The 25,198-nt window shown below is 38.1% G+C and overlaps 1 protein-coding gene across 3 annotated transcripts in view; it reads left to right on the forward strand.

Annotated features, from left to right (window-relative positions):
• Positions 1-25,198, forward strand: part of TTC27 (tetratricopeptide repeat domain 27) — a 144,014-nt gene that overhangs the window by 104,216 nt on the left and 14,600 nt on the right. For all 3 annotated transcript variants that reach the window (XM_010967622.3, XM_010967623.3, XM_045504787.2), the window contains exons 14-16: positions 4,576-4,674; positions 8,186-8,238; positions 13,491-13,656. In XM_010967622.3, the coding sequence (XP_010965924.2) occupies positions 4,576-4,674; positions 8,186-8,238; positions 13,491-13,656 (318 nt within the window). The remainder of the gene's footprint in view (positions 1-4,575; positions 4,675-8,185; positions 8,239-13,490; positions 13,657-25,198) is intronic.

Below are 25,198 nucleotides of genomic sequence, written 5' to 3' on the forward strand. Positions count from 1 at the left end.
TATATTCATTTTCATGTTTGATTGTTGAGGTTTAAATAAGTGTCACAGTCGCTCTCTTTATTGCACACCAGGAACCAGGAACCGTTTTGTGGCTTTAGGCATATCATTTCCTTTCTAGGTCTCATTTTTTTTCTCAGTCTCTTTTCAGTTGATTTCTAAGGCCTCTAATTGAATCGATTTCCTCCTGGTTCCTCAAACCTACTGATTCTAAGTATTTTATTTGCATCATCAGTGTACTTGTTTTGCCACTAGATGGCACTGATGTATCTTTCAACCATGTCACCTCCAGGTTCTCAGTCTGGGATCTGAAGGAGCCTTGGTGTTTTTGCTTAATCCACCCCCGTTTAACAACTGGGAAGCGGAGACCCCGAGGTTAAGTGACATGGCCAAGTCACACAGGTCCTCTGAGCTTCTTGAATCCCAGTCACCTCTCTTTCCCCTCTATTCCACTGTTTCTCTAGGGACTTTGTGAGAGAAATTCAGAGAGAGGTCATGTTCTCAACCATTCTGGCTTTTTGATAATTATTTTTAAAATAATTTTAAACCTTTTTTTAAGTACCTGTATCATCACATTCAAAGTAAGTAGCCGGCCTGCTTCTGTGTTGTCTTGGTTCCCTCAGAGAAAGAAGCTGGCTGTCAGCTTCTCAAGACCCCTGCCCTGCCTGCGACTGGCCTGCCTTTGGTTTGCCCTGGAAATACGCTCCACAGACACCTCAACCAGAGCCTCCCTACCAGAGGACTGTCTCCCTCCACTCCTCCCAGTCCCTTGGTGGCAAGTTTGCCTTCAGCTCTCTCCTCCAGCTAAATGTGGCCGTCCATTCTTCTGCTTCATCTTGTGCCCTTGCCTAATCAGGAGAGTTGGGTGCGGGGAGTAGCTAATGCCCTAGTTATTCAAAAATTGTTCTCCTGGGTTTTCTCCGCACATGTTCCCTGGACTCCCCTGCCCCCACCCTTTACTGGCGACAGGGATGGCACTGCCATAAATCATGGCTGTGTGTGGGCAGAAGGACGGACTGGGCGGCAGTGTGGCCACATGGGGAGGACCCGGGCTCTGGAGTCATGCTGACTGGGCCTTGAACCTTGCCTCTGTCGCTGGCTGACTCAGTGGTGCAGGGTCACATCTTTAATGAGGGTAATATTTACTACCTTGTAAGGCTGTTGTGAGGAACAGATGAGGTAGTGTGTGGAAAGCTCACCTTATCAGTGCTTGGCACACAGAGCAGGTGCCCATTGAGTGCTGAGCATCCTGGCTGCTATTGCATGAGGAGGAACGGGGGTGACTGTATTGTGTGAGACATGGGAGCCTGAGGGAGGCTCGGCCAGAGGAGCTAGTTTTTTTAATGGAGAAGGAAAGGAGGGTTGCAAGTATGCTAGGGTCTATGTCAGTGTTTAGGAGAAATAGTGTAGAACTATGCGGCCCCGTCCGGTGGCCACGGGCCACGTGGGACAGTTGAGCACTTGAAATGTGGCTGGTCCAAACTGAGATGTGCTGTAAGTGTCAGATATATATCAAGTTTCAAAGACTTTGTATGGAAAAAAAGAAAAGAATGTAAACTATCTCAATAATTTTGTATGTTGATAACATGTTGAAATGATATTTTGGATATGTAGAGTCAAATATGTTACTAAAATTAATTTCATCCATTTCTTTTTACTTTTTCAATGTGGCTACTAGAAAATGTCATGAGGCTAGCATTCTGTTTATGTCTGCTAGCATTGGGCTAGAAGATAGAGACCTTTGGTACCCAACCATGTACAACTTCAATTGGGGGAAATCATGTGAGAAGTGTTTTGGTTCTTTTTTTTTTTAAATTTCTTTTGAATTTTTTCTTTTATGATGTGCTGTTCTTAAAACCATGACCATTATAAATCAAGGTGCCAGTCAGTGTTGGTAATATAGGTTAAGTAATAGTTTAAAATGAAAACAAGAAAACATGTATACCAAATATTCTCCTTAGTCCCCGAAATTCCAAGGACCTCAACTGAGTATTATTGTATGAATGTATTATTGATGGTTTAGTGGGTCATCCACCAGCAATTATAAGATCTAGAGCTGTTTTTTTTTTAAAGCCATTTCATGATTTCAAAGACTAGGATGTGTGTAGAAGTCATCTCCCATCATAATTACATGTTATCTGTAGATGAAAACCTAACAGCAGTTAATGATCTTAGAATTTTTTTCAGATAAACACTATTAAAACAACTACACAAATGAGCAAGAGTAAAAAGAAGAGAACCATAATACTATATAGTAAATTAACATCTGCCTGATTCTTGTTAAATTTATTTAAGTTTTAAGACCTTGGTTATATAACATTGGCTTGTTTAAAAAACTTAAATAGTAATCTCATCGCCAACTTGTTTTAGAGCTGTAAGATAATTGCTAATTTCAGACATTTGTAACCTACGTCTTTTCAGGTGGATTGAAAAATAAAGTTCTTTATATCTTGAATTTACACTCACTTTTTTAATAACAACACACGTGAAATAGTTTTGTGGGAAGTTTGTTCTTTGCTGATGCAGGAAGCATGCAAGGCACATGCATTTTGAGAACTTTGCAGACAATTCTCATTTTTCTTAAGTTAGTCCCAGAATGAAGTATCCCTCATTCCAAGTAAACTCGCTGCCATAATTCATTGGGTATAAGATGCTGTCAATTGTAAGAGGCACATTTATTTTATGTGCCACCTTGTACAGAAAATAAAGTGCTGCCAATAAAACTGTGACAAACTATTGGTTATTAAGATGCATCTATTTCAGAGATGTTGAATGGTGAAAAAAAAGTGCGCCTTATAAATGGTGAAATATAATACACAAATTTTGAAACTCTCAACTTGGTTAGAAGTAAGATACCTTAGAGGGGAGGGTATAGCTCAAGTGGTAGAGTGCTTGCTTAGCATACATGAGGTCCTGGGTTCAATCCCCAGTACCTCCTCTTAAAATAAATAGACCTAGTTACTTCCCCCTACCAAAATAAGATTATTAAATAATACAATAATAAATAAAACAAAGCACTTAAAAAAAAAAGAAGTAAGACAGCTTGTTTCATGTATTGTTATATAAGCTAGCATCTGATTTTAGGCCCTCTCAGAATGAATCACATTTGGTGAGTGTGATTTTGTGCATTGAAACTCTTTTCATTTGATTCTATAAATAACCAGACAAAAGCTAAGTGTAATGAACTAATTTTTAAGTTGCTAGAGCCCCTTGATTCAGAGAAGTGAACTTCTAACTTAATTTCAACCTAGCACCCCTTCTTCTCCCAGCTCCCACCAAAGCACCCACCCCGTTTTCAGCCATTGCCTATCCCCCTAATCAAACCTCTTCTCCACAGAGGTTCCTGAGAGCAGTTATTATAGCCTCTTGTGAATTCAAGGCAAAGTGTTAAATTGCCCAAAGATGTTTACCTTCTAAGCCTTATCTCTAATTATCGTCTAAAAATCTTTACCTACTTCAAGAACTTTCAGGCCTCAATTATCCATATAGAACAAGCTTTACAGGAATGGTGGGGCAGTAAGGGCAGCCCCCTGCTTGCCTCTGTGGAAGGCTCTGGACAAGATAACAGAGCACCTCACTTCTTTCTCACTCTAAAGGGCTCAACCAAATCTATCTGTTGGCTCACTGCCTTTGTCCCGGGAGTCAAAGAAAGTAAGAAAGTGGACTGCATTCTGCTGCTGGCCTTACTGACTAAATCTGAAAGGAAAGCAAAGCTGTAATGGCTGCATTTCTGACTAATTTCATTGAATTTTTATCGGTTTTATCTTCCTTTTGATAGAGTCTATTGAATTTCAAGGAAACCTGGTGGTGTAAAGAATTCTTCTGAATTTCAATAGCCACTTCCTAATTTACCTGTTTTCTGAATTTCTGTGTTTACAAATCTTACTGACTTAAGTCAGGCTTTCCCCTTTGAATGACTGGTAGTCCAGATTCTGAGCCTACTTCTAAATTTTTTCAGACACGCCTAAGCAGATATGTGCTAGGGCAGTTTGACTCTTGGTTAAACTGCATAAGGACTTGTGGTCTAACTTGAAGATGGAAGCAAACATTTTTCTTCTCAAGTCTGTAATACATTCATCAGCTATGAACTTGCTGATACTTTGTATACTTTTTACATAGTTGATAACCAGTAAAAATGTTAGATGAATCCCCCATTTATAATATCAAGATTTATCAACAGAGCTCTCCGTTGCTTTCCCGGAGTTGTTCAACACAAAGAATGGTCTTTCTCAGCAAAAGATGTGCAGTGATATTGTACATGTTTTCAGTGTTACATTAGCTTTGAAAATTATATGGAAAAATGCCATCTCCATTGCTAAGTTTCCTATGTGAGAACTAATATAAAATGTAGAATATTTGTTATATAACTCTGCATTCTTTTTTTTTAAAACAATACAGCATTTTTATATAAAGAACATTTCAAGTTTCTACATTGTACTAATGAGTTTTTGTTTTTTGATTTTTTTCTTGCATTCTTATTATAGAGGTGTGTTGGTTGATAGTCTCTTAAATGATTTTCAGATTCCAGCCTATAAATGCCCTTTGTGTTTGAATGCCTTTTTCTTTTGGTCTCTGCAGCTTGGAGTGTGGTTTTCTCTTGGCTGTGCCTATTTGGCCTTGGAAGACTATGGAGGTTCAGCGAGGGCGTTTCAGCGTTGTGTGACTCTAGAACCTGACGTAAGTTTGTTTGATCTTCTTTCCACATTACAGCTCTTTGATAGTCTCTGAGTTATTTGAGTTGTACTGTAGTTCAGAACAGCAATTTCTACGAGTATGTAATTTCAGTTATGCAAGATGGATGAGTTCTAGAGATTTGCTGTACAACATGGTGCCTACAGTTAACAATACTATATCGTGCACCTAAAAATTTATAAAGAAGTCAATCTCATGTTAAACGTTCTTATCACAATAAAGAGAGAGAGAGAGAAAAGAAAGCAAAACAGAGGCAAACTTTCTATTATTCTATGTCCAAGAAAATAAATACCAGTTCCTTTAGTTTTGGAGGAAAGTATACATCGATAGATGGTCACACCTTAAGGTATTTGATTTATAAATCTAGAAATTAATTTCTTCTTATAGTAGCTAAGTTATTAATGGTTTTGCTTAGAAAATAATTTTGATAAAACAGTTTTTTAGCTAACAATATACTTTGCTGAAGTATATATAGCAAAATGTCACATATACTTTGCTGTTCACTAATATGTACTGCCTCTGTTAACTGCATTTTTAGAAAGTTCTTCTAGTTTACAGTCTTTAAATATTTAACAGCTTTACTGAGGTGGTAAATAATTTACATACCATTTAAACTGTACAATCCATCGATTTTTTTTAGTATATTCAGAATTGTACAACCATCACCATAATCAATTTTAGAATGTTTTTATTATCATAAAAAAAAAGTTCTTATACCCATTAGCAGTCACTTCTCATTTCTCCCAAACCCCTTCCACCCTGACCCCTGACCCCCAGCCCCAGGTAACCACTGATGTACATTATGTCTCTATAGATTTGCCTATTCTGGACATTTTCTGTAAATGGAATCATACAATATGTGGTCTTTTGTAACTGACTTCTTAATTTTTTCATGGTTCCTCCATGTTGTTGCATGTATCAATATTTTCTTCCAATAATATTCCATTATATGGGCATATCACATGTTATCAATCCATTCATCATTTGATGGGCATTTGGATTGTTTCCACTTTTTGGCTATTATGAATTATGTTCTTTGAACAATCATTTACAAGTTTTTGTGTGGACATATGTCTCTATTTCTCTTGGGTATATACCTAGTAGTAGAGTTAACTGGGTCATATGTTAGTTCTGTGTTCAAAATTTTGAGAAACTGCCAGACTGTTTTCTAAAGCACCGTTTTACATTCCCGCTAACAATGTGTGAAAGTTCCAATTTCTCAACATCTTTGTCAACACTTGTTATTATCTTCTTGATTATAGCCATCCTAGTAGGTGGTATATCTCATTGTGGCTTCAATTTGAATTTCCTTGATGGCTAGTGATGTGGAGCATCTTTTCATGTGCTTATTGGTCATTTTATGTCATCTTTGGAGGAATGTTTATTGACATCCTTTGCCCATTTGGGTTATTTGTCTTTTTATGTTTGAATTGTAAAAATTCTTTTTATATCCTTGATACAAGTCCTATATCAGACATATGATTTGCAGATATTTTCTTTCATTCTGTAAGTCGTTTTTCACTTTCTTGAGAGTGTGTTTTGAGGTACAAAAGTTTTTAATTTTTATAAGGTCCAGCTTATCTATTTTTTCTGTTGTTGCTTGTGCTTTTGGTTTCATATTGAAGAATCTATTTCCAAATCCAAGGTTATGAAGATTACCTTATCTTTTCCTCTGAGAGTTCTATTGTTTTAGCTCTTACACTTGTGTCAGATCTGCTGTTAAGCCTGTTCAGACTTAATCAGACTCTGTGTGGTGGTGGATATTCAGTAAACTTATTGTGGTAGTCACTTCACCACATACAGATACATCAAATCATTACGTAGTACACCTAAAACTAACACAGTACTATATATCAATTACATCTCAATTTAAAAAAACCTAAACATCATTTCAGGTAATGTATTTTTTCAGTTCAAGGATTTTTATTTGGTTCTTGTTACAGTTTCCATGTTTCTTTTAAGATTGCTCATTGTTCCCTTATTATCTTCATGTTTTCTTCAAATCTTTGATTAAATTTATAACAACTGTTTTGAAGTTTTTGTGTGGTTATTCCAACATCTCTTTAATTTCTCTCTGTTTCTATTAACCAATTTTTACTTTGATTGTGCGTGAATTTTCCTGCTTGTTTGCCTGTCTACCAATTTTTTTTTTAATTATTATATCCTACACTTGTGGATGCTATGTTGTTGAGTTTTTCAGTTTTGTTGTCTTCCCTTGAGGAAGGTAGAGTTTTATTTTGATATTTGGTTAATTCATTTGTGGATCAGCTTGATTTTAAGCTTAGGATGGGTCTGGAGTTGTCCTTATTCTAGAGTTGCAGTCACCCTTCCCTTAAAGTATAACCTTTTGAGGTCTGAACTTAATCCCATAGGTGATCAGTGAGAATTATCCACTCTGGTTGGTTGGAACTTGAATAACTGCCAGTACTGTGTGACCTCTAGACTCTCCATTCAGCTCACAGCTCTCTGGTCGTTGTTCTCCGCCTGGCCGTAAGAAGTTTTGCCCTGTACATGTACAGCTTACTAATCAGCCAGGGACTCAGGGAGATGCTTATTGAGATTCCTGAGCTTATTCTCTGCAAAATTTCTCATCCCTGATATTTTGTCCTGCAAATTGAAGCCCTAATCGCTGATCTTTTTCCCTTCGTCTCATTAAGACTTGCAATGCTGTGTTTGGTTTCTGCCATTCTGTGCCTCCTGATAAACATGTAGGTTGCTTGACGAGACATCTCAACAGCCCTTCTCTCAAGGCTCACAATCCTGTGCTTCCCGTTGTCCAGCTTCTCAAAAACAGTTGTTGCCTAACTTTTGTTCCGTTTGTAACTTTTTATGGTGATATAGCTAGCCTGGTACTAACTGTGCTGTCTGTAAGCAGGGGTCCATTGCTGTTTAATTTTAAAATCATATGTATGGTATTTGAGAACTATATACTCTATATTTTATAAAAGGTGGAACAAAGAGGAACATACATAATTTATATCTTTCTTTTGAGACTCAACATTTATACAGAGGTTTTAATTTATTTCTGTCACTACATAGAAGAATAGGTAGAAAAATATGTTTGATTGATGAAATACTTAGGCATAACACTGGAAAACACATACTCCTTTATTCTCCTATCTGATGAAAGATGACGGTAAAAAAGGAAAGCCTTTTAGGATAGAAACTCATGCTTTGAATTTGTAATAAATCTGTACATTGTATATATTACATTGTAAATTGTCCAGCTGTTTTGTTAACTCTAAATTTGGAAATAAAATCTTAACTAAATTCCAAGTTATGATATAATAGTTATATCATTTTGTTGTTTTGTTTTTGTTCTAAATTATAAATGTTAAGTTTATTTAATTTTCTCATATACTTTTAAACATACTTTTTTGAAAATCGTGATTGTAAAGAGCACATCTTAGACTAGGAAAATATATTATGTTTTTGGTTGTAACAATTATTATCCCTAAATGAGAACAATCTATAAATGGGTTCTCTATCATTTCAGAATGCTGAAGCTTGGAACAATTTATCAACTTCCTATATCCGATTAAAACAAAAGTAAGTACCTCAGAAAAATATGAAGAACTTTGCTTCCAAAATAAATGAATGAGATTTTCTTCAACTGAACACTGAAACATTGTGCCTTATGCTTTATCTTTTTCCCTCGCCTGCCCATATCTTTGAGTTAGAATGACTTAATATAGCCATCTGAATTCTAAATGTAGTTTATTTCTTGAAAACATTTAATATGTAATAAAATAAGAAATATTATTTGTAATCTTTGAGAGTGAAGTTTTGTATCCTAAATTTCATTGCATGATAAAAGCAAGCATGCCTTTAGCCAGTCAGCTCAACTGATAAATTCTTATTATTGATTGCTTACCATGCACTGGACATTACTGAGAAATATGAGAATGAACCAATGTCTTCAGGGTGTATTGGTTTAGAAAATAAGATATTATACCATATTATTCTGAAAAATTGACTAACAATTTAAGTGGTATGTAGTAAATGTCAAGTGAGAAATACAGAGAGGGCTATGATAGTAGCAGGTGATATTCGTCGAACCCTTATTCTGAGCCACTCATGTAGTCCTGTGAGGATCTCAGAAGAGAGAAGGTGTATGATGCTCGGTCAGAAATGCTTCTGAGAGAAGGCTGGATTCAAGCTAAAGTTTGAAGAATGGGTAGAGGGGAGAGAGGAAAGTCTTTCAGCAAGAGGAGTGGGGACCAAGTGCAGAGTGACAGGCACGAATGCCACACTTCAGGAGGCAGGAAGTAGAACAGTCCAGCTTGAGACTCTGGTGAGATTCACCGGGAGAGATGAGGTTGGAAAGGTCGGTTGGGGTCAAATGGCAGCGTGTTCTGATCATCTGACTAACTAGTTGAGACTATGCTGCTGGTAATAGGAAGCCAGAGATTTCAGTAGGGTAACTTCATAAAGAAAGAAGCTTTTTAGGAAGATTTATTTGGTGGCAGACGAGAGAGGAAACTGGAGGCTGGGAAACCAGTTAGGAGACAGCTGTTGTAACAATCCAGGCAGGAGATAACGAGACTGGAAGAAGAAGGGGCAGATGGATGCCAGTTTATTAAGGGGACAACCAACTGGGCTTATTGACCGGCCACAGAAAGCTAAGGAAAGGGAAGGATGGCTGTTGCTTCAATTTTAAAGAAATGAATTAAAGGATGGTTATATTTCCATTTTTATTTGGCTTTATTTTCAAACTTAATTTAATTATTCTTTGTGGATTCACAAGTATTTTTAAAGATATTAAATCCACATTACGTCGAGATCATGAAATGCTTCTGTTCCTCTTGGATGACATTCTATATAAATAAAGCACTGTTTGTTCTGTCACTCTCTTTGGAAAATAATGTTGTGTTCGTGATTAGGACTGATTGTGTTAAAACTCAGTAGAGACCTTTTTGGTTTAAATCGAAAGGCAGGGGAAATCCCTGACATACTTGTGGAATGAACTCATTGGGTTTTCTTGTAACCCTGATGATTTTGTATGTAGCAAGGCACTTGATACTCTGCATTGTCCTCCAGCCCATTAATCTGAAGAATTCTAGTCGCTTTCTCTCAGTAGTTCTTGTACATTGTTCCCCAACTTCTTTTTGACGCTTTTTTTTAATCTTCCTGAAGCTCCATGAATAGGTTTTTGTGTAAAAGTGGGGTTATAAAGTCAGAGGTAAATCATTCTTTATTTTTGCCTTTTTACTCTTTGCTTTCTTTGCTGCTCCGGACATAGCTCATTTTTGACTCATGAGATTTTACTTCAGGGGCAGTTATTACTGCTCCTCTCAAAAGAATCTATCTGTGGCTTAAAATGACCCTTTAAACTATCTTGTCTCCCGCTCTGCTATCACCAGGTTCTTCACTGAACAGCTTTTTTTTTGCTGTTTTGTCTGATTTCTTTAGGCATCATGTCCCTACCAGTCCCTAGGGAAGATTTTCCATCTTCCTGTATAACTGTCATGGTGCAGTATCACTAGTGTTGTGGGCTTGATAAGTGAATCCAGAATTGAAGCTCCTTATAAAGAAGTCATACTTTCTGAAAAAGAATTTTATTGCAAAAATTTTTTGGCCAGGAAATTGTGATTGGAGGATGGGAGGACATACAGAAAAAGGGTAATCCTCCCAGCATGGATCTCTGCCTGCTGAGTTCCTTTCAGATGGGATAACTTCCTCCTCACTCCTGTAGGGATGGGAGACCTGGGGACCCTCAGTCCACCACTGTCGAGGGCAGTTGCTGTCACATGTGAAGTGGACATAGGGAGTGGGGTAGAGAAAGGAAAAAAGAAGGGAAAAAAATCCCATAGAAGCAACTACGGCTGAATTTGAGAAAGTGTTAAAGCAGGGGTACTTTCATTTATAACTATAAACGAGGGTGGGCCAAAGGATAAAGGAATCGGTACACTCCATGACAACTTTAGGTAAATTGTTTAACGTGGAGAGTAAAAAACCTAAACTGCAGTCAGTTGGCTGTTATGAAAAGACTGAAAGGACTTAATTGTGAAGTTGTTTTGATTGGTACTGTAGGTGTATTAGAGATTGAGTAAATGACTTGTGTGCTCAGTGACTTGTGGGGAAAGTTACTGATGATACAGGCACACTTATTTTAAGTGCTTAAGGGGGTGACTCTCAGAGCAATGGCCTATGTCAGCCAGAAGAACCCTCACCAGCCCCTCTAAAATTTGCCTGGAAGTCAGTAGAGAAGAAGGGTCTTGATGAAACACTGAGGCTCAGCAGGGAAAGGGAGATATACCTTGTAGTCTGAAGTTAGCAAATTCAAAATGGCTACTAGAAAGGAAGATTGATAGCATACCTTTGAAAGAGGTTACTATAATTGTCCAGTCAAACATTTATGATCTATAAGGGGGCTATAGTGTTTGTCCAACCAGTAGAGTAAAGCATTAAGAATCTTTTTGATGGCTGAGATGTTTAACTTTGAGAATAGGCTACTTGAAGTTATATTGATATCCTTGTCACTATCAAGTTTTTAATAGTCTTTTCTATTTTCTTAAGTGGCTTGGATAAGGCAAGGATTCTGTGATGGCTTGGTAAACCTTATCTGCCTAGCCTGGTTTTAATTTTTATTGATTTATTTGACTTTTCTGGTTTTTAGCTCGTTTTATATGTTCATGATATTCTCTTAGGATTTTTAAAAAATTACTAATCTTATTTGTGCCATTTTTATAAATTCTAAATGGAATTTAGTTAGACATTTGTCTGTCTTTTGGTTTTCTTGATCCTTTCTATTCTTTCTTTATATGTTTATTTCATATCTCTAGTCTTTTTTTCTTTTCTAGGTTTATTTGGTTTTCTTCTACCAAATTAAGTTGAATGTTTTAACTCATTTATTTTCCATCCTTCATATAGTATAATCAATACATGTAAAATCATAAATTTCTCTCTAAATACTGTTTCACCTGTATCCTGCAGATGGTGATATATGGTGCTTTCATTAAATTCTAAATATTTTGTACTTTTTAATGAGTTTCTCCCCTGCTCCCCGACTGTGCATTTTTCTTTTTTTTTTCAGGAGTGCATTTTTAAATTTGCAAACGTATTTTTTAAACTGTCTACTTACTACTGATTTCTTATTTAATTGCAGGGAATATGGTCTGTATACTTTTAGTTTTACCTTTTTAAAACACAACTCATAATATTTTTTGTTGTCAATAATTATTTAAATTTACTGACACACTTCATCAATTTCTGTTCTCACTATTGATCATTTTTTGTATCTCTTTTCTTCTCTTTGAAGTCCCTTTTATTTTTGCAATAGGAGATCTTTTAATAGTTCCTTTAAGTTAGGGTCAGTAGGTGGTAAACTTTCCTAGTCTTCGTACATCTTAAATATTTTGATTTTGCATTTACTCTTGAGTGGTAAATTTTGTTTTTGTTTTTGTTTACATTTTTATTGAGTTATAGTCATTTTGCAATGTTGTGTCAAATTCCAGTGTACAGCACAATTTTTCAGTTATATATGAACATATATATATATTCATTGTCACTTTTTTTTTTTTTTTTTGCTATGGAAAACAGTATGGAGATTCCTCAAAAGGCTAGGAATAGACTTAGTATATGACCCAGGAATCCCACTCCTGGGCATATATCCAGAAGGAACCCTACTTCAGGATGACACCTGCACCCCAATGTTCATAGCAGCACTATTTACAATAGCCAAGACATGGAAACAGCCTAAATGTCCATCAATAGATGACTGGATAAAGAAGATAGGATATATTTATACAATGGAATACTATTCAGCCATAAAAACCGACAACATAACACCATTTGCAGCAACATGGTTGTTCCTGGAGAATGTCACTCTAAGTGAAGTAAGCCAGAAAGAGAAAGAAAAATACCATATGAGATCACTCATATGTGGAATCTAAAATAAACAAAACATAAATACAGAACAGAAACAGACTCATAGACATAGAATACAAACTTGTGGTTGCCAAGGGGGCAGGGAGTGGGAAGGGACAGACTGGGATTTTAAAATGTAGAATAGATAAACAAGATTTTACTGTAAATTTTGTTGATTATAAAATTTGCCAGTTATCTGCCAGTTATCTCCCTTAACACTTCAAAGGTAGTATTATGTTGTCCCCTGCCATCTTTTGCTGCTAATGAAATATGTGCTGTTCTCTAATTGTCATTCTTTCGTAGGTTTTAGAATAACCTTTATGTTCTGCAATTTCATATAATGTGTCTAGGTTTCACATAATGCTTGGTACACAAAATATACTTTTGATCATAGAATTTAGATGTTCATTCAGTTCTGGAAAATGCTCATCTATTATCTCTTTCAAACGTAGCGTTCTGCCATTTTCTGCATTTGTTTACTCTGGAATGTCTATCAAATGTGTGTTTGAACTTTACTTCTCATTCTTTCCTCTGTCTCTTGACTACTCTTTTTTTTTTTTAATCTGAATTTTGTGTGAATTTCTCACTCTTGTCTTCCAGTTCATCATACTCTCTTTGACTGCGTGTAATCTAGTTTTTGTCACCTGTTGAGATTTTTTGGTTTGTTTGTTGGTCTCTTTTAATTCCCGAGTTTCCAGTTGGTTTTCATTCATATCTCCCTGTTCTTGTTTCATTTCTCCCCGTTTTTGTTTACCATTTCCTGTTAGGGAACTTTGAGGTGGTTTGGGGTTGTATGGACTTCTGATTCTATTTACTAACGTGAATGATTAAGGACTGACAGAAAGTCCACATTAGCATTTTACACATTTAGCTATTGTTTGTTTAACCATGATTGTTCATTATTGTTTTCTTTCAAATTTGACCTTCAATAGAGTAAAAGCATTTAGAACTTTACAAGAGGCCCTTAAGTGCAACTATGAACATTGGCAGATCTGGGAAAACTACCTTCTCACTAGCACTGACATTGGCGAATTTTCAGAAGCCATTAAAGCTTATCATCGGCTCTTGGACTTACGAGACAAATACAAAGATGTTCAGGTAGGATATTCATATTTTGTTATTTCAGTTTGAGTTGATACTAATACTTGATTATATGATATAAATTGTTTCCTTGATTATACACAGGAAAATTTTGTTAAACACATGTAATATATAAAAAGAGTCAAATATTTTTAATTGCATATTAATTCTGGCATTCCAATATCAAATGTGTTTATGTAATCACAGACTGAATATTACTGTGACTCAGTTATGAAAATCTGATATATGACTTACACATGTGTAGTAAGCTTGCAGAAACTAAATAGAAAGATGCTCATGTTGTTTATTAGTTTGATTCTCAATGTAATAGCTGGATTAAATCCCATACTCCTTTATTCAGTCATTGAACAATCATTTACTGCATACTTTCAGATTGCTTGAATGATACAGAGTGAAGACTAACATTTCCTTTGCACTGTTTAATGAGATAGCCTTCATCTTGAGATGAAGTTCGGCCTGATTGACTCTTAACACAGTACAAAAGTACTATATCTTTTCAGAAACCATGGGAGACTTCCCTCTATTTTTGTCATTCAATAGGATTAAGTACAAAGACCTTGTGGGTTTAACTGTGGTTGAAGAGAATGTATGAAACAGGAGCTTATACAATGTCAGGGGGCTCAAAAATGTAATACTTTATTTGCAGTGGTGAATTTGGGATTATGAAAAAACAGAAATAACATCTAACATATGATAATACCTCACTACTATTATAACTTATTATATGTGTACTCCAGCTGTTTCAAAATTTACCCCGTCTAGGCGTGTGTTTTCAGCCCCAGCCCTTGACCTTTATGCATGTTCTTGCATATCCAGTTGTATAATTGTCTAAGTTGCTTTAAAGCTCAGGTTCTGGGCAATTCACTTAAAGATCGGTGGCCTCCAGTGGAACCATATATCTACTTACAGGAGCTATGTTTGTTGATCCCTTCAATTCCTTTTATTTTTCTGGATTTTGTGTGTGTGTGTGTGTGTGTGTCCTTTCTAACTGTTGTACATTGACCATCCATTATAGAGAGAAGGGACTTGAATTTTATAAACTAAAGATCAGCTAAAATGTGAATGTTAAAACGTGAATGGAGGCGCAGCAGCATTTTGCATCCTAGAGCGGATAGGAACCCTGGCAAATCTGTTTGCACAGTGCCCTGGCAGTCCAGTACTTGTCCTGCTCACCACTGTGACAGTTCTTTCTCTTCTGCACTTAGCCCCTTGGCAAAGGGCACTGATGAGGCTCTGAACAGACCTCAGTATGTTGCCGAACCACTGAGGAAAGACAGAGATTCCAAACTGCCTGCCTCTTGTTTACCTCAACTGTCATTTTTTAGAAGACCCTTCTTTACAAAGAAAGCCTCATGTAGCCTGTTCTAAAATCTCAAGGAGAATGTAAATAATTTCCATTTGTAGTATATTCCATTTTACACTTGAAATAAATTCTTTTTTTTTCCTTTCACATTGAAGAAAATATGCATAAAACACTCAAATCCAGCACCCCTCACTCACTCCAGCCTTCTTTAGAAATACAAACTGTCAGAGCAAGAGGGGACCTTAGAGGAGTCCTGGAGGTGAGGCTGAGTAAGCTGCACATGGACCAGAAAGGTCCTGCCTGATGAGACCGGAACAGGTGATGCTCCAGGCCGTCCATCTGCTTCCTGTGCTGCTGGGGCTGCTGCCGCCGCCTCAGCTCCTCCTACGTTGTGTTAGGGTTGGCTTACTCGGTCAGTCCCATCCCATTAGTCTTCTGTCATCTGTCTCCACTTTCTAGCTGATCTTTTCTTTCTGATGTGAGTGGGGTTTCCCTTCTAAATCTATATTTTGACCCATAGCAATCCTTCATATCTGCTAAAGATTAGTAACAGTTGGCTAACCAGGCTGGCTCTTGGTATCCTGAGGAAATCCTGATCATCCTTTTATGCTTGGTACCTGCAGGAGTTGGGTTTATATAAGGACTCCTAAGGGTGGGGTCTGGGCTCCTGTCCTTCCATCAGAGGTAGACTTTGGTTGGGTCTAGTACAGAGGCACTGAAGGAAGGAGACATTTCTGTTTTATCTCTTTTATTCTCTTGTGCTTCCCAAGACACATAGAACAGTTCAAATAATAACTAACATTTAGTGAGGGCTTGCTATGTGCCAGATACTGTGCTGAGCAGTTGACACATGTTAGCTAGGTTAATTGTCACCACAGCTCTGTGGGATAGACTTGTGCTATCGTAAGTTATGTCTCACTCCAGAATGTGTGTATCCATCTTCCCCCCTTATTTTTGATGAAATTAATAATACAAAAGAAGATAACTGTTCACAGGCTGTTTTGAAAAGCTGTTACCTCTACATCATAAAGAGTTATGAAGTCATCAAGATGTTGCTGATTTTAGTTGACTTAGACGAGTATATCAGGTATACCGAATCATCTTGCTAACTCATGTCTGAGAGGCACTTATTCCAAAAGAAAGACAAGACACAAATGAAACAGTTGCTTTACTGAAGATGATGATTCAGAATGAAATAAGTTCAGCCTCGATCGTTCCAATCTCCTGCACATCCAATAGCTGGAAATGTATTGGAGAATTTTACTACCCCTCATTTGACAAAACATTGTAAAATGATTATAAATCAGTAAAAAATGTTAAAAAAATAATAATAATAATTTTACCACCCCTGCCACCCACCCCAGATGTCTTATTCTCTCTCAGGATGAAAAAATTTCTTGCAAATGTTTAGAATAATACTACTGTGTATAAGTATCTGTAAACAAATGGGGAGAGAGGTGACATGTAGAGTTAATATATTGGTAGGCACAGTTGTAAATATCAGGGAGATACTCAGGCAAAAATAACCTGAGTATAGTTAGTTGATTCTAAAGATAAGACTTTCAGTTGTTGACTTGGCATGCTGTCTACCAAATCAAATTCATTGGAATTATAAGGACATTATAAGAACATATGCTTAAAAATCTTCTAGGAGCCTTCCCTAAGAAACAGTAAAGGAACTCAAATTAATGACATTTATTCCTGAGAATTCTAGGCAATTCTCAATGAATATAATTTAACAATTTTGAAGTAAAAATGTGTTTTTCTTAAGGTTTTAATGAAGAAGTAAAAAAGAAGTGAAGCTTAATGAATGTAAAGAATGATCTTGTAGCATCAGAGTATATTTTTTTCCAGTTTATCCAGCCTCAGTTCTGAAAGCGTAGACATGAGCATTTTTCAGAAAAGGAGAAAAAGTTAAGGAACAAGCAAATAAACAAATTTCTCCCAGCATAAATGGAGATGCTTTCATTTAATTTTTATCTTAAATAGGTTTTCCAAACATATTTTAGTGATCACATTCAGTTTCTCACTCTTTCCAGCAAATCTAAGCATAAGTTTTCACTTAGCAAAATCATGTTCTTATTCTCATTGAAAATATTCTAGTCTTGTATCTGCTTAAGCAGAGTATTTAACTTATATCATTCTGAACTTAAGTGAAAATTTAATCATTTCCTACCTAGAGAAAATTATTAGGATTTAGTTTAAATTCGTGGGCAGCTAATATTTTAATTTTTTTCCTGTAACTTTTCTTTTGTTCCTCAAACTCAGATAATGAAACAAACCTCCTTTTGTACAAAAGGATTTCATCTGAGCATGAATATTTCAATAAGTTTGAAATTAGTATCTATAAAAGTCCAGTACTTTTAGAAACAATCAAGTGTGGCATTTGGACTTCCCTCCTGCAGCACCCCTGTCACCACGGGAGCCCTAAGAACCATTCCTGTTAGGAAAAATACTGCTTATAGACTAACCACGCACTTAGTAAGCATCAAGTGCTGTAAAGGTGTCAGAAATTATGACTGTTTGCTTAATTTTTATATTTGGATTTGGGGAAATATTACTGAGAACATAAGGACTGGATAACCCGTGACTTGCTCAGGTCAAGTTATCATTTTTAGCACCTTATAATAAAGAACTTTCTGGTAGTAAGATGGAGAATTAGCCACAGTGAGATAATTCGTGAGTTTATACCAGGCACTGTTAATAGCTCTCTCTAGAAGGGTCCTGAAGTGTCTGGCAGGTGTGGGTGGAATCGCCCCATAGCGGTTAAGTCCTCCCTGAAGGAAGGCCTTGATGGCCAATGCGGGCTCAGTCATATTTAGCTTTGTGGCACACTTGTGACTGTCGTCATGTTTTCTTACCACTAGTCAGCGTGGACTGAGACAATTGATAGATTGTCTGCAATATTTTTATCTTGGCTAAAAAAATTTTACTTAATTTGACTCTGAAAGTTTGGCAACAGGTGTCTGTCAGAAAAACTCTGATATTCTTATGTTTGACACTACCTGACCTCATTCTATTTTAATTTGCTTTAAAATTCTCTTTTTATCTATTCTTTTTCTACTTCATTATGGATGTGATTACTGCCATTTAAATTTTTTTCTATTGTGTGTATTTGTAAATATGAAAATTCATACTCATTTTAATACAGACATGGGGTAAATTAACTATAAATTATTGTTTTTGTTTTTCTTACTATTTGTAATTAGAGAATGAATGAATTTACTACCTTTATTTTTTCCTGCCTTTTCTCTGTCCTAATTTTGACTATTGCATAGATTAGTATAATTTAAGAATGCTTTTTTATAATAGATTTTTATATTCATGTCTGGATTATATATATATTTTATTAATCTGTCATAAAACTGATTTTCATGTTTCTGTGTAATTAGTCCCTGTTCAATTTTCTAGTTTTCTACTAATGTTAATAATGCCATGAATATCTTTATTGACAACACCTTGGATATATTTATGCTTCTTTTTCAAGATAAATTCTATTTTTTATTTTCTTTTTTCTTGTCTCTTTTCTTACTTTTTTCTTTTTCTTTTTTTGTTCTTATCCCTCTCCCTTCCCACTCCCCTTCCACCTCTTCTTTCTTCTTCTTTAATAACTTGGTAATCATTTTGGGAAAAGAATCTATATATTGCGTTATTACACCCCATTTGCTATTTATAAATGGAAGAAGGGAAGGGGATTAACATATATTGAGTGCACACTATGTTCTTGGCATTTAACATGGGTTATCTTTTATAGGGCTTACAGTATTTGAGGTGAGCACCAAATACTCCTCATTTTACAGTGTATGAATATGAGACCAAAAGAGGTTCTAGAACTTGGCCAGCCATGGAGCTAGTAGGAACTGAAGACAGGAGTCACATTTAGGCATGCCTGTCTTGTGTGTGTGTGTGATGCCTTGAAGTCTGTGGCAAGATTTATATTAAAAAGCACATTTCCCCATCATATTAACGTGCCTGTGAACTGTATCTAACAAAGGTTTTTTTTCAACTTGGGGTATAAGTTACGTATAATAAAATGCACAGATCTTAAGTGTGAGTTTGATGTGTTTTGACCATTATGTATTCTTGTGTAACCACTTCCCAGAACAGAGATGGAACATTTTCATCACCACAGAAGGTTCCAGTCATTTGAACCTTTCCAGTCAATTGAACCACCACCCTTTCCCCTCAACCAGGCAACTGCGTTCGGATTTTTGTCACCACAGTTGAATTTTGCTTTCTCTAGAGTGTCGTATAAATAGAACCATACACGATGTATTCTTTTCTATGGACGTTGTTCTTTGTGTGGATTTCTGCTCGGGAAGGAGGGAGGTGGTGTTGATGTGCGGCGGGGCAGGTTGCCAAGCGGATTGAAGTCCTGGAGCAAGTGGTGGCTGAGATCACCTGAGAGAAAAGAACGGAGGGGAAGGGTCTATTTTATACAAATTATATATCTGTAAAACAGATACCGTCTCCATTTGACTGCTGAAGTGGCTGGGGCTCAGCCGGGGAACTAAGAAAGCTGACGTTTCACAGCTAACAAGTGGTGAAGCCAAGTCTGAAGTCTGGCCTTTTTCACCTAAAGCCCATGCATGCCTTCTCCACACGACAAGATTTTTTTTTTTCTTTTCTGCTGAAAGAGTGAAAAAAGACAATGTTAAACCGCCTACCCCTCTGTAATAATTGAGGTTTGGGGAAGCCAAGGGTTAGGGTTATCAGACCAGGAAACAGAGCAAGTTTAGGGCGCTCCAAGGAGGGCAGGAAGTTAGCCAAGCCAGGGAGGCGGGAAATGGCTTCATTCCTGGCCTCCAGCCCTCCTGGAAGTTTGTGTAACTGGACCTGGGGCAATCCTATTCCTTCCTGCTATCGAGACCTCCAGGATTCAAAGGGCCAACGCCTTGTGCTTTCAGCCAAGATTTTGGCGAGACTTGGCCCAGGACTTCAAGGGTAGCGCTGGGGAGGAGGATGGTCACGCTTTTCTCTTTGTGGAGCTTCTCTGGCGTTTGTAGTAAATCACTGCTCCTCCACATGAGCACTCGTCAGCTCTCTTCAGGGGCTGGTGGTGGTTCCTCTCAGTACACTCTGCTTGCCGCGTCTCTCAAGAATGGTTCATGATGGAAGTGAGAAAATGCTTAGGAAAGAGAATGAAACAAAAGTGCTACATCACCAACATGAATTAATGTGGGTCAGGAATTCCAAAGTCATTACAGGGAGTCGGTGGTGTGGCACTGGTTTAGGTAGCGTGTAAGGGACTACAGGACTGTTTACACTGATTAGAATGAGATCCCTCTAAACATCCAGGCTCAGAATATATACTTCGATTATTTTATGATACACCAAATGAATTCCAAATGGCCTGAATATATGCTAAATATTTTTTCGTCTCCTAGAACAATTAGGAATACAAGTGGGTACTTACCAAATTTCCTGCACTTTAAAGCAAGAAAAGAAAACCTGAAGGAATTTTTATGATTTCATGAAAAAAATATGTGATAGGATATTTGTAACAAATAGTAAAGATAAAAAGCTAATAATAACCTTATTATATAAAGAGTTAACATCTGCTACAGGAATGAAATGGGACAGGATAGAGGATTCAGAAACAGACTCAAGTAAGTATGAGAATTCAGTTCATGATAAGGATGGCATTTTAAATCTGTGGAATAAAAATAAAATATCCAATATGTATTGAAATAGTTGGCCAAGCACTTGGGGCTCAAAATGAAAGTTCTGCTTCAAACCTTAGACCAAAATAAATGCTAATGGATAAAGTACTTAAATTGAAATGCCTTGGGAAGCAGGATTATGCTATGGGTAAGAGCAGAGATTCTTGGGTTAGACAGCCAGGGCTTACAGGTTCCCTTTGCCGATCACTAGCTGTATGATCTGTGGCAAGTTACTAACCACTTCGTTCTTCAATTTCATAAAACAGGAATGGCATTAGGGATTGTCATGGAAGTTATGCACATGAAGGGCAGGGCGTGGAACCTGGCACATACAAGTGCTGTTTCAGTGTAGCTGCCACCATCATCATTGTCATCGTCACTATTACTGAAAAAGTAGAACCATGGAAGCACTTAAAAGAAAGTATGGTGAATATTTTTATAAGCTTGGGGGTAGAGAAGACATTTTTAATCATGACACAAAAACCAAACCCCATAAAGGAAAAAGCTGGAGAGATTTGAATTAGAAACCTCTATGTATGAGGAAAGGGTGACATCTGACCAGTGAGTGGGGGCTGGACGTCACCATCTGAGCAGGGACAGGCTGTGATGTGACAGCCAAAACTGGAAGAGGCTTAGTAAAGCCAGGGAAGTGCCCCTGGGGAACGTCTGTCTCCATGTTCTCAGTGTTGCCTTGGTCTTTCCACATCAGACTAGATTTGTTTCCTGGGGCCACTAGAGCAAATTACTACAAACTTGGTGTCTTCAAACAACAGAGATCTATTCTCTTCAAGTTCTGGAAGCTAGAAGTCTTAAAGTCAAGGTGTTGCATGGGCCGTCCCTATAAAAATGCCCAGGAAGACTCCTTCCTTGCCCTGTCCAGCCTCTAGGAGCCCTGGCCGTCCTTGGCTTGTGGCAGCTAATCCCTGCCTCCCTCTTCACCTGCTTCTCCTCCTTCCCTGTGTCTCTGTGTCTTACCGCCTTTTCTTGCAAGAGATTAATCACGGGATTTTGAGCCCGTCCTAATCTAGTATGACTCCAGCTTAACTAATATTTTCTGCCAAGACCCTGTTTTTAAATAAGGTCATATTCTGAGGCTCTGTTTGGAAATGAATTTGAGGGGACATTATTCGATCCACCACAACCATCACGCTCCTTTTCAGGGAGAAGGTGGTGGCTTTGAGAACAGTGGGGTCGGTAAAGGTGAGGAAGTGTATCCAACACACACCTCACTGGTAGCTTTGGTGGAAGTAAAGACAACATGGGCAGAGGTAGCCCTGAGAGAGGGCCGGAGAGACCTTGGCTCATCACGTGAAGGTCTTGCCTTTAACAAAGAATACCAGAGATCTGAACGTCTGGAAGTAACAGAAGAGATAGTTAAGAATAGGGAGGGAGTTGATAGAAAACTAATAAAGCTTTTCAAAGGAGGCACTTAGTTATATGCGGTACTAAGAGATAAGACCGGAATCCTGGGCCATGATGGATGAATTAGGATTTAAGAAGGATCTAGTATTAGGCTTCAGAAGATTGTGAGATTACCTGAAATATCATGAGAAAAATTTGTGTATGTGGTTATGTACCTCTTCGTGGCAGAGGGTTCATAACTCTCATTAGATCCACAAGGGTGTCCAGAACCCCGAGGAAGAAACCACAGACTAGACAGAGTGATCTTTGGAGTGGAGTGTTACAACTAGTTATCAGATAAAAGAGGCAAGTGGGCCTTTCCTTACAATCACCATGGATTCATATTTACCTGTCTAAGTGTGTTATATTGCAAATGCACGTATCATTTCTCTAATTTTTGAAAGTTCTCAGTGTTTCCAAACTGTGCATAAATAACGTGTGCACACTCACCCCCCTCCCCGTGCCCACCCTGCTTCTCCATGTTCTCTAGGGCCCACTCCTCTTCCCACAGGGTCTCCACTTCGCCTCCTCCCGTCCTGTTTGGAACCCAAGCCCTTAAGCTTTTCTCTGCCAGTCTGCTGAACGTGCTGTTGTCAAGGTCTGTGTTGCCGCATCCAGGGGACAGCTGTCAGTCTCAGGTTTCTCATTCTGTCACACTTCACACAGTTGGTCTCTCCTTCCATCTTGAAGCTCGTTCTTCTGTTGGCTTCCAGAATTTCACACTTCTTCTGCTACCAGTTCCAGCTTCCTCATGTCCTTTGCAGAATCAACCTCACCTTTCCTTCCCTGTGAGAGCGACTAGCTGGCTTAGTCCTCACACTGTTTTTCTTCCCCATTTATACTGCTACCCTGGGGACGTCAGCATTCCTTTGGTTTTCCCCTCTCATCTTCCTGAGAATATGTATTATGAAAACAAGTTGAAAGAATCCCTTTAACTCTTTTCACATAGATTCTTCGATTTGTTTATTTCATGATGGTTGCACTTTTCAGATGTCTTAATTTGTCCCTGTTGACTCGTACTCCTCTGGGGATATTGGCTCTTTGACGGATAATGTACTTGGTGGGGGGGATAAAGCAAGCCCAGGACCAACTTGTGCCCCTCCTGGTGAGTTTGGACCATGAGGGGAACTCTCCTCTTGGAAACACTTGGCCACTGCCTGCTCCCACCACCACCTAGTGGCCTGGCTCCTCAGAACACCTCCCTTAGCTCTCCAGGCACTGCTCTCTTCCAGTGCCCGTCTTCCTGAGTCGTCGTCCACCCTCAGCAGCTGGGGGGCTCTGGGGCCTGTTGCTCTCTGCTTCCCACCCCGGCTAGGCCCCTGCCCTGCTGTGCCTGCATGGCTCTTGGCTGGCACTGCTGTGTTTCAGTCTCTCCACGCTGTTGGCAAGTGGCACGTGGAGTAATGTGTGGAAGAGAGCAAGCACAACCGAAAAGCTTTTCTCAGCCCACCTGCGAGCCTCGGCTCCTTGTGCTGTTCTACCCTGGGCTGCTCTTCTGCACCAGACCAGGACCTAACCAGTCTCTGTCTCCCCAGGATTTCCCACATATTTGCTGTTACTTTCTCAGATTCATCAACTTTCTCTTTTCTCAAGCATTGTACAAAGTTGGTGTTGGGAAGAGGCTAGCAATGTGTTAGTGCATCAGCCTGTGGGCTGTGTAATCATCATGAAGATGAACAGTAAAACTGTTACCACGTTGGACAAAAATGAGCTCCATTGAATTAAGAAAAAATTTTAATGTCTTAAAAAGGAACTATATTTACTCAACAAACACTTGGAAAGAGATTTAAATTCACTAATAAAAAAAGTAAAATTCAGAATAATAGCCACATGTATATTTAGTGGAACAAAATAACAAAGATTTTTTAAAAATACACGCACACACACACAACCTACAGAAACCTGTCTGACTCAGTTGATTCAAGATTTGGCAAAGAAACTGTAATGAAATGATCAAAGTTACTGGCATACATATTTCACAAAAGAGCAGATCTTTCTAATGTGAAAGAATTATTAGAAAGGAAGGAACAACAGAGGAGTAAGGAGCTGTGCTTTATAATTTAATGTAGCGAATGCTGGAGAGCACGATCCTGGACCCAAGCTGCAGGTTCAAATCCAACTCCCCCTTCCCTAGGTATGTGACCTTGGACAAGTTACTTAACTTCTCTGTGCTCCAGTTTTTCTCCACCTGCAGACTGCAAATGGCAAGAGCACATTCCTCCTGGGACTGTTAGCAGGACTGTGTTCATAGAGCCCGTAGGAAGGGCTGTGTATATGAGTGTTACCTGCCGTCATTGTTGTATTCCCTTCATCCTCTTCGAAGCTCAGGAGTCCAAAAATCACTGGTGTTCAAACACCAGCTCCAGAGCTCACTTGCCCTATGCCCTTGAGACATTCATTTTGCCTCTTGTGTTTCAATTTATCTGTAAAGTGAGGGATAATAAAGTACCTGCTTCCTAGGGTTACAGTGAGAACTCCATGAAATCATGTTGGACACGTGCTTAGCATGGAGCTTAGCATGTAGTGAGTACTCACAGCGGAGGTGGTAGGGACATATCAGAGGCTGCTACCACATGGTAGATTTTGTTTTTCTTTAAGTGTGTTTTAAAGCATAAGGAAATACTGGGGCACATAATGAGTAGCCAACAATGTCCCCTTCTGACAGAGTAAAGAAGTTGAGGGTCAGTGATAAGCATAGTAGTTTATAGGTTTATGCTGCTTTATAGTTTTGAAGCTTTTTAAATATATGTTGACTCCTTGATAGAACAGTTCTGTGATGTAGCAGATGGAAGATCTGATCTGACCTCATTACTGCTATTTACCAGCTTCCTAGCCGCTCCCCCATGTTCATGGTGGACTTCAGCAACTGGCTGTATGCATCTTCCTCTCCATTCTAGATCTAACTGTTCTTGAATACTTGGTTTTAGGTAGAGAGACTTAAAGGTTTTAGGTAGATGGACTTGGTTTTACACTGGACTTAAAGTTCTTTGTCCTTAATCTTATTCCATATGAGCAACCAATCCAAGTGGCCATATCTTGGATCCTGTTTCCCCAAGAATTGTTCACCTCTGAATTCTTAAACTTCAATATCTACCGTTCAGCCACTTATTAAATACTTAGTAATTTATAGTTTTAACTTACTAATGGGTTCAGTAATCGTATTTTTACCCAA

This window comes from Camelus bactrianus, chromosome 15 (assembly GCF_048773025.1).
Source record: "Camelus bactrianus isolate YW-2024 breed Bactrian camel chromosome 15, ASM4877302v1, whole genome shotgun sequence".
NCBI lineage: Eukaryota > Metazoa > Chordata > Mammalia > Artiodactyla > Camelidae > Camelus > Camelus bactrianus.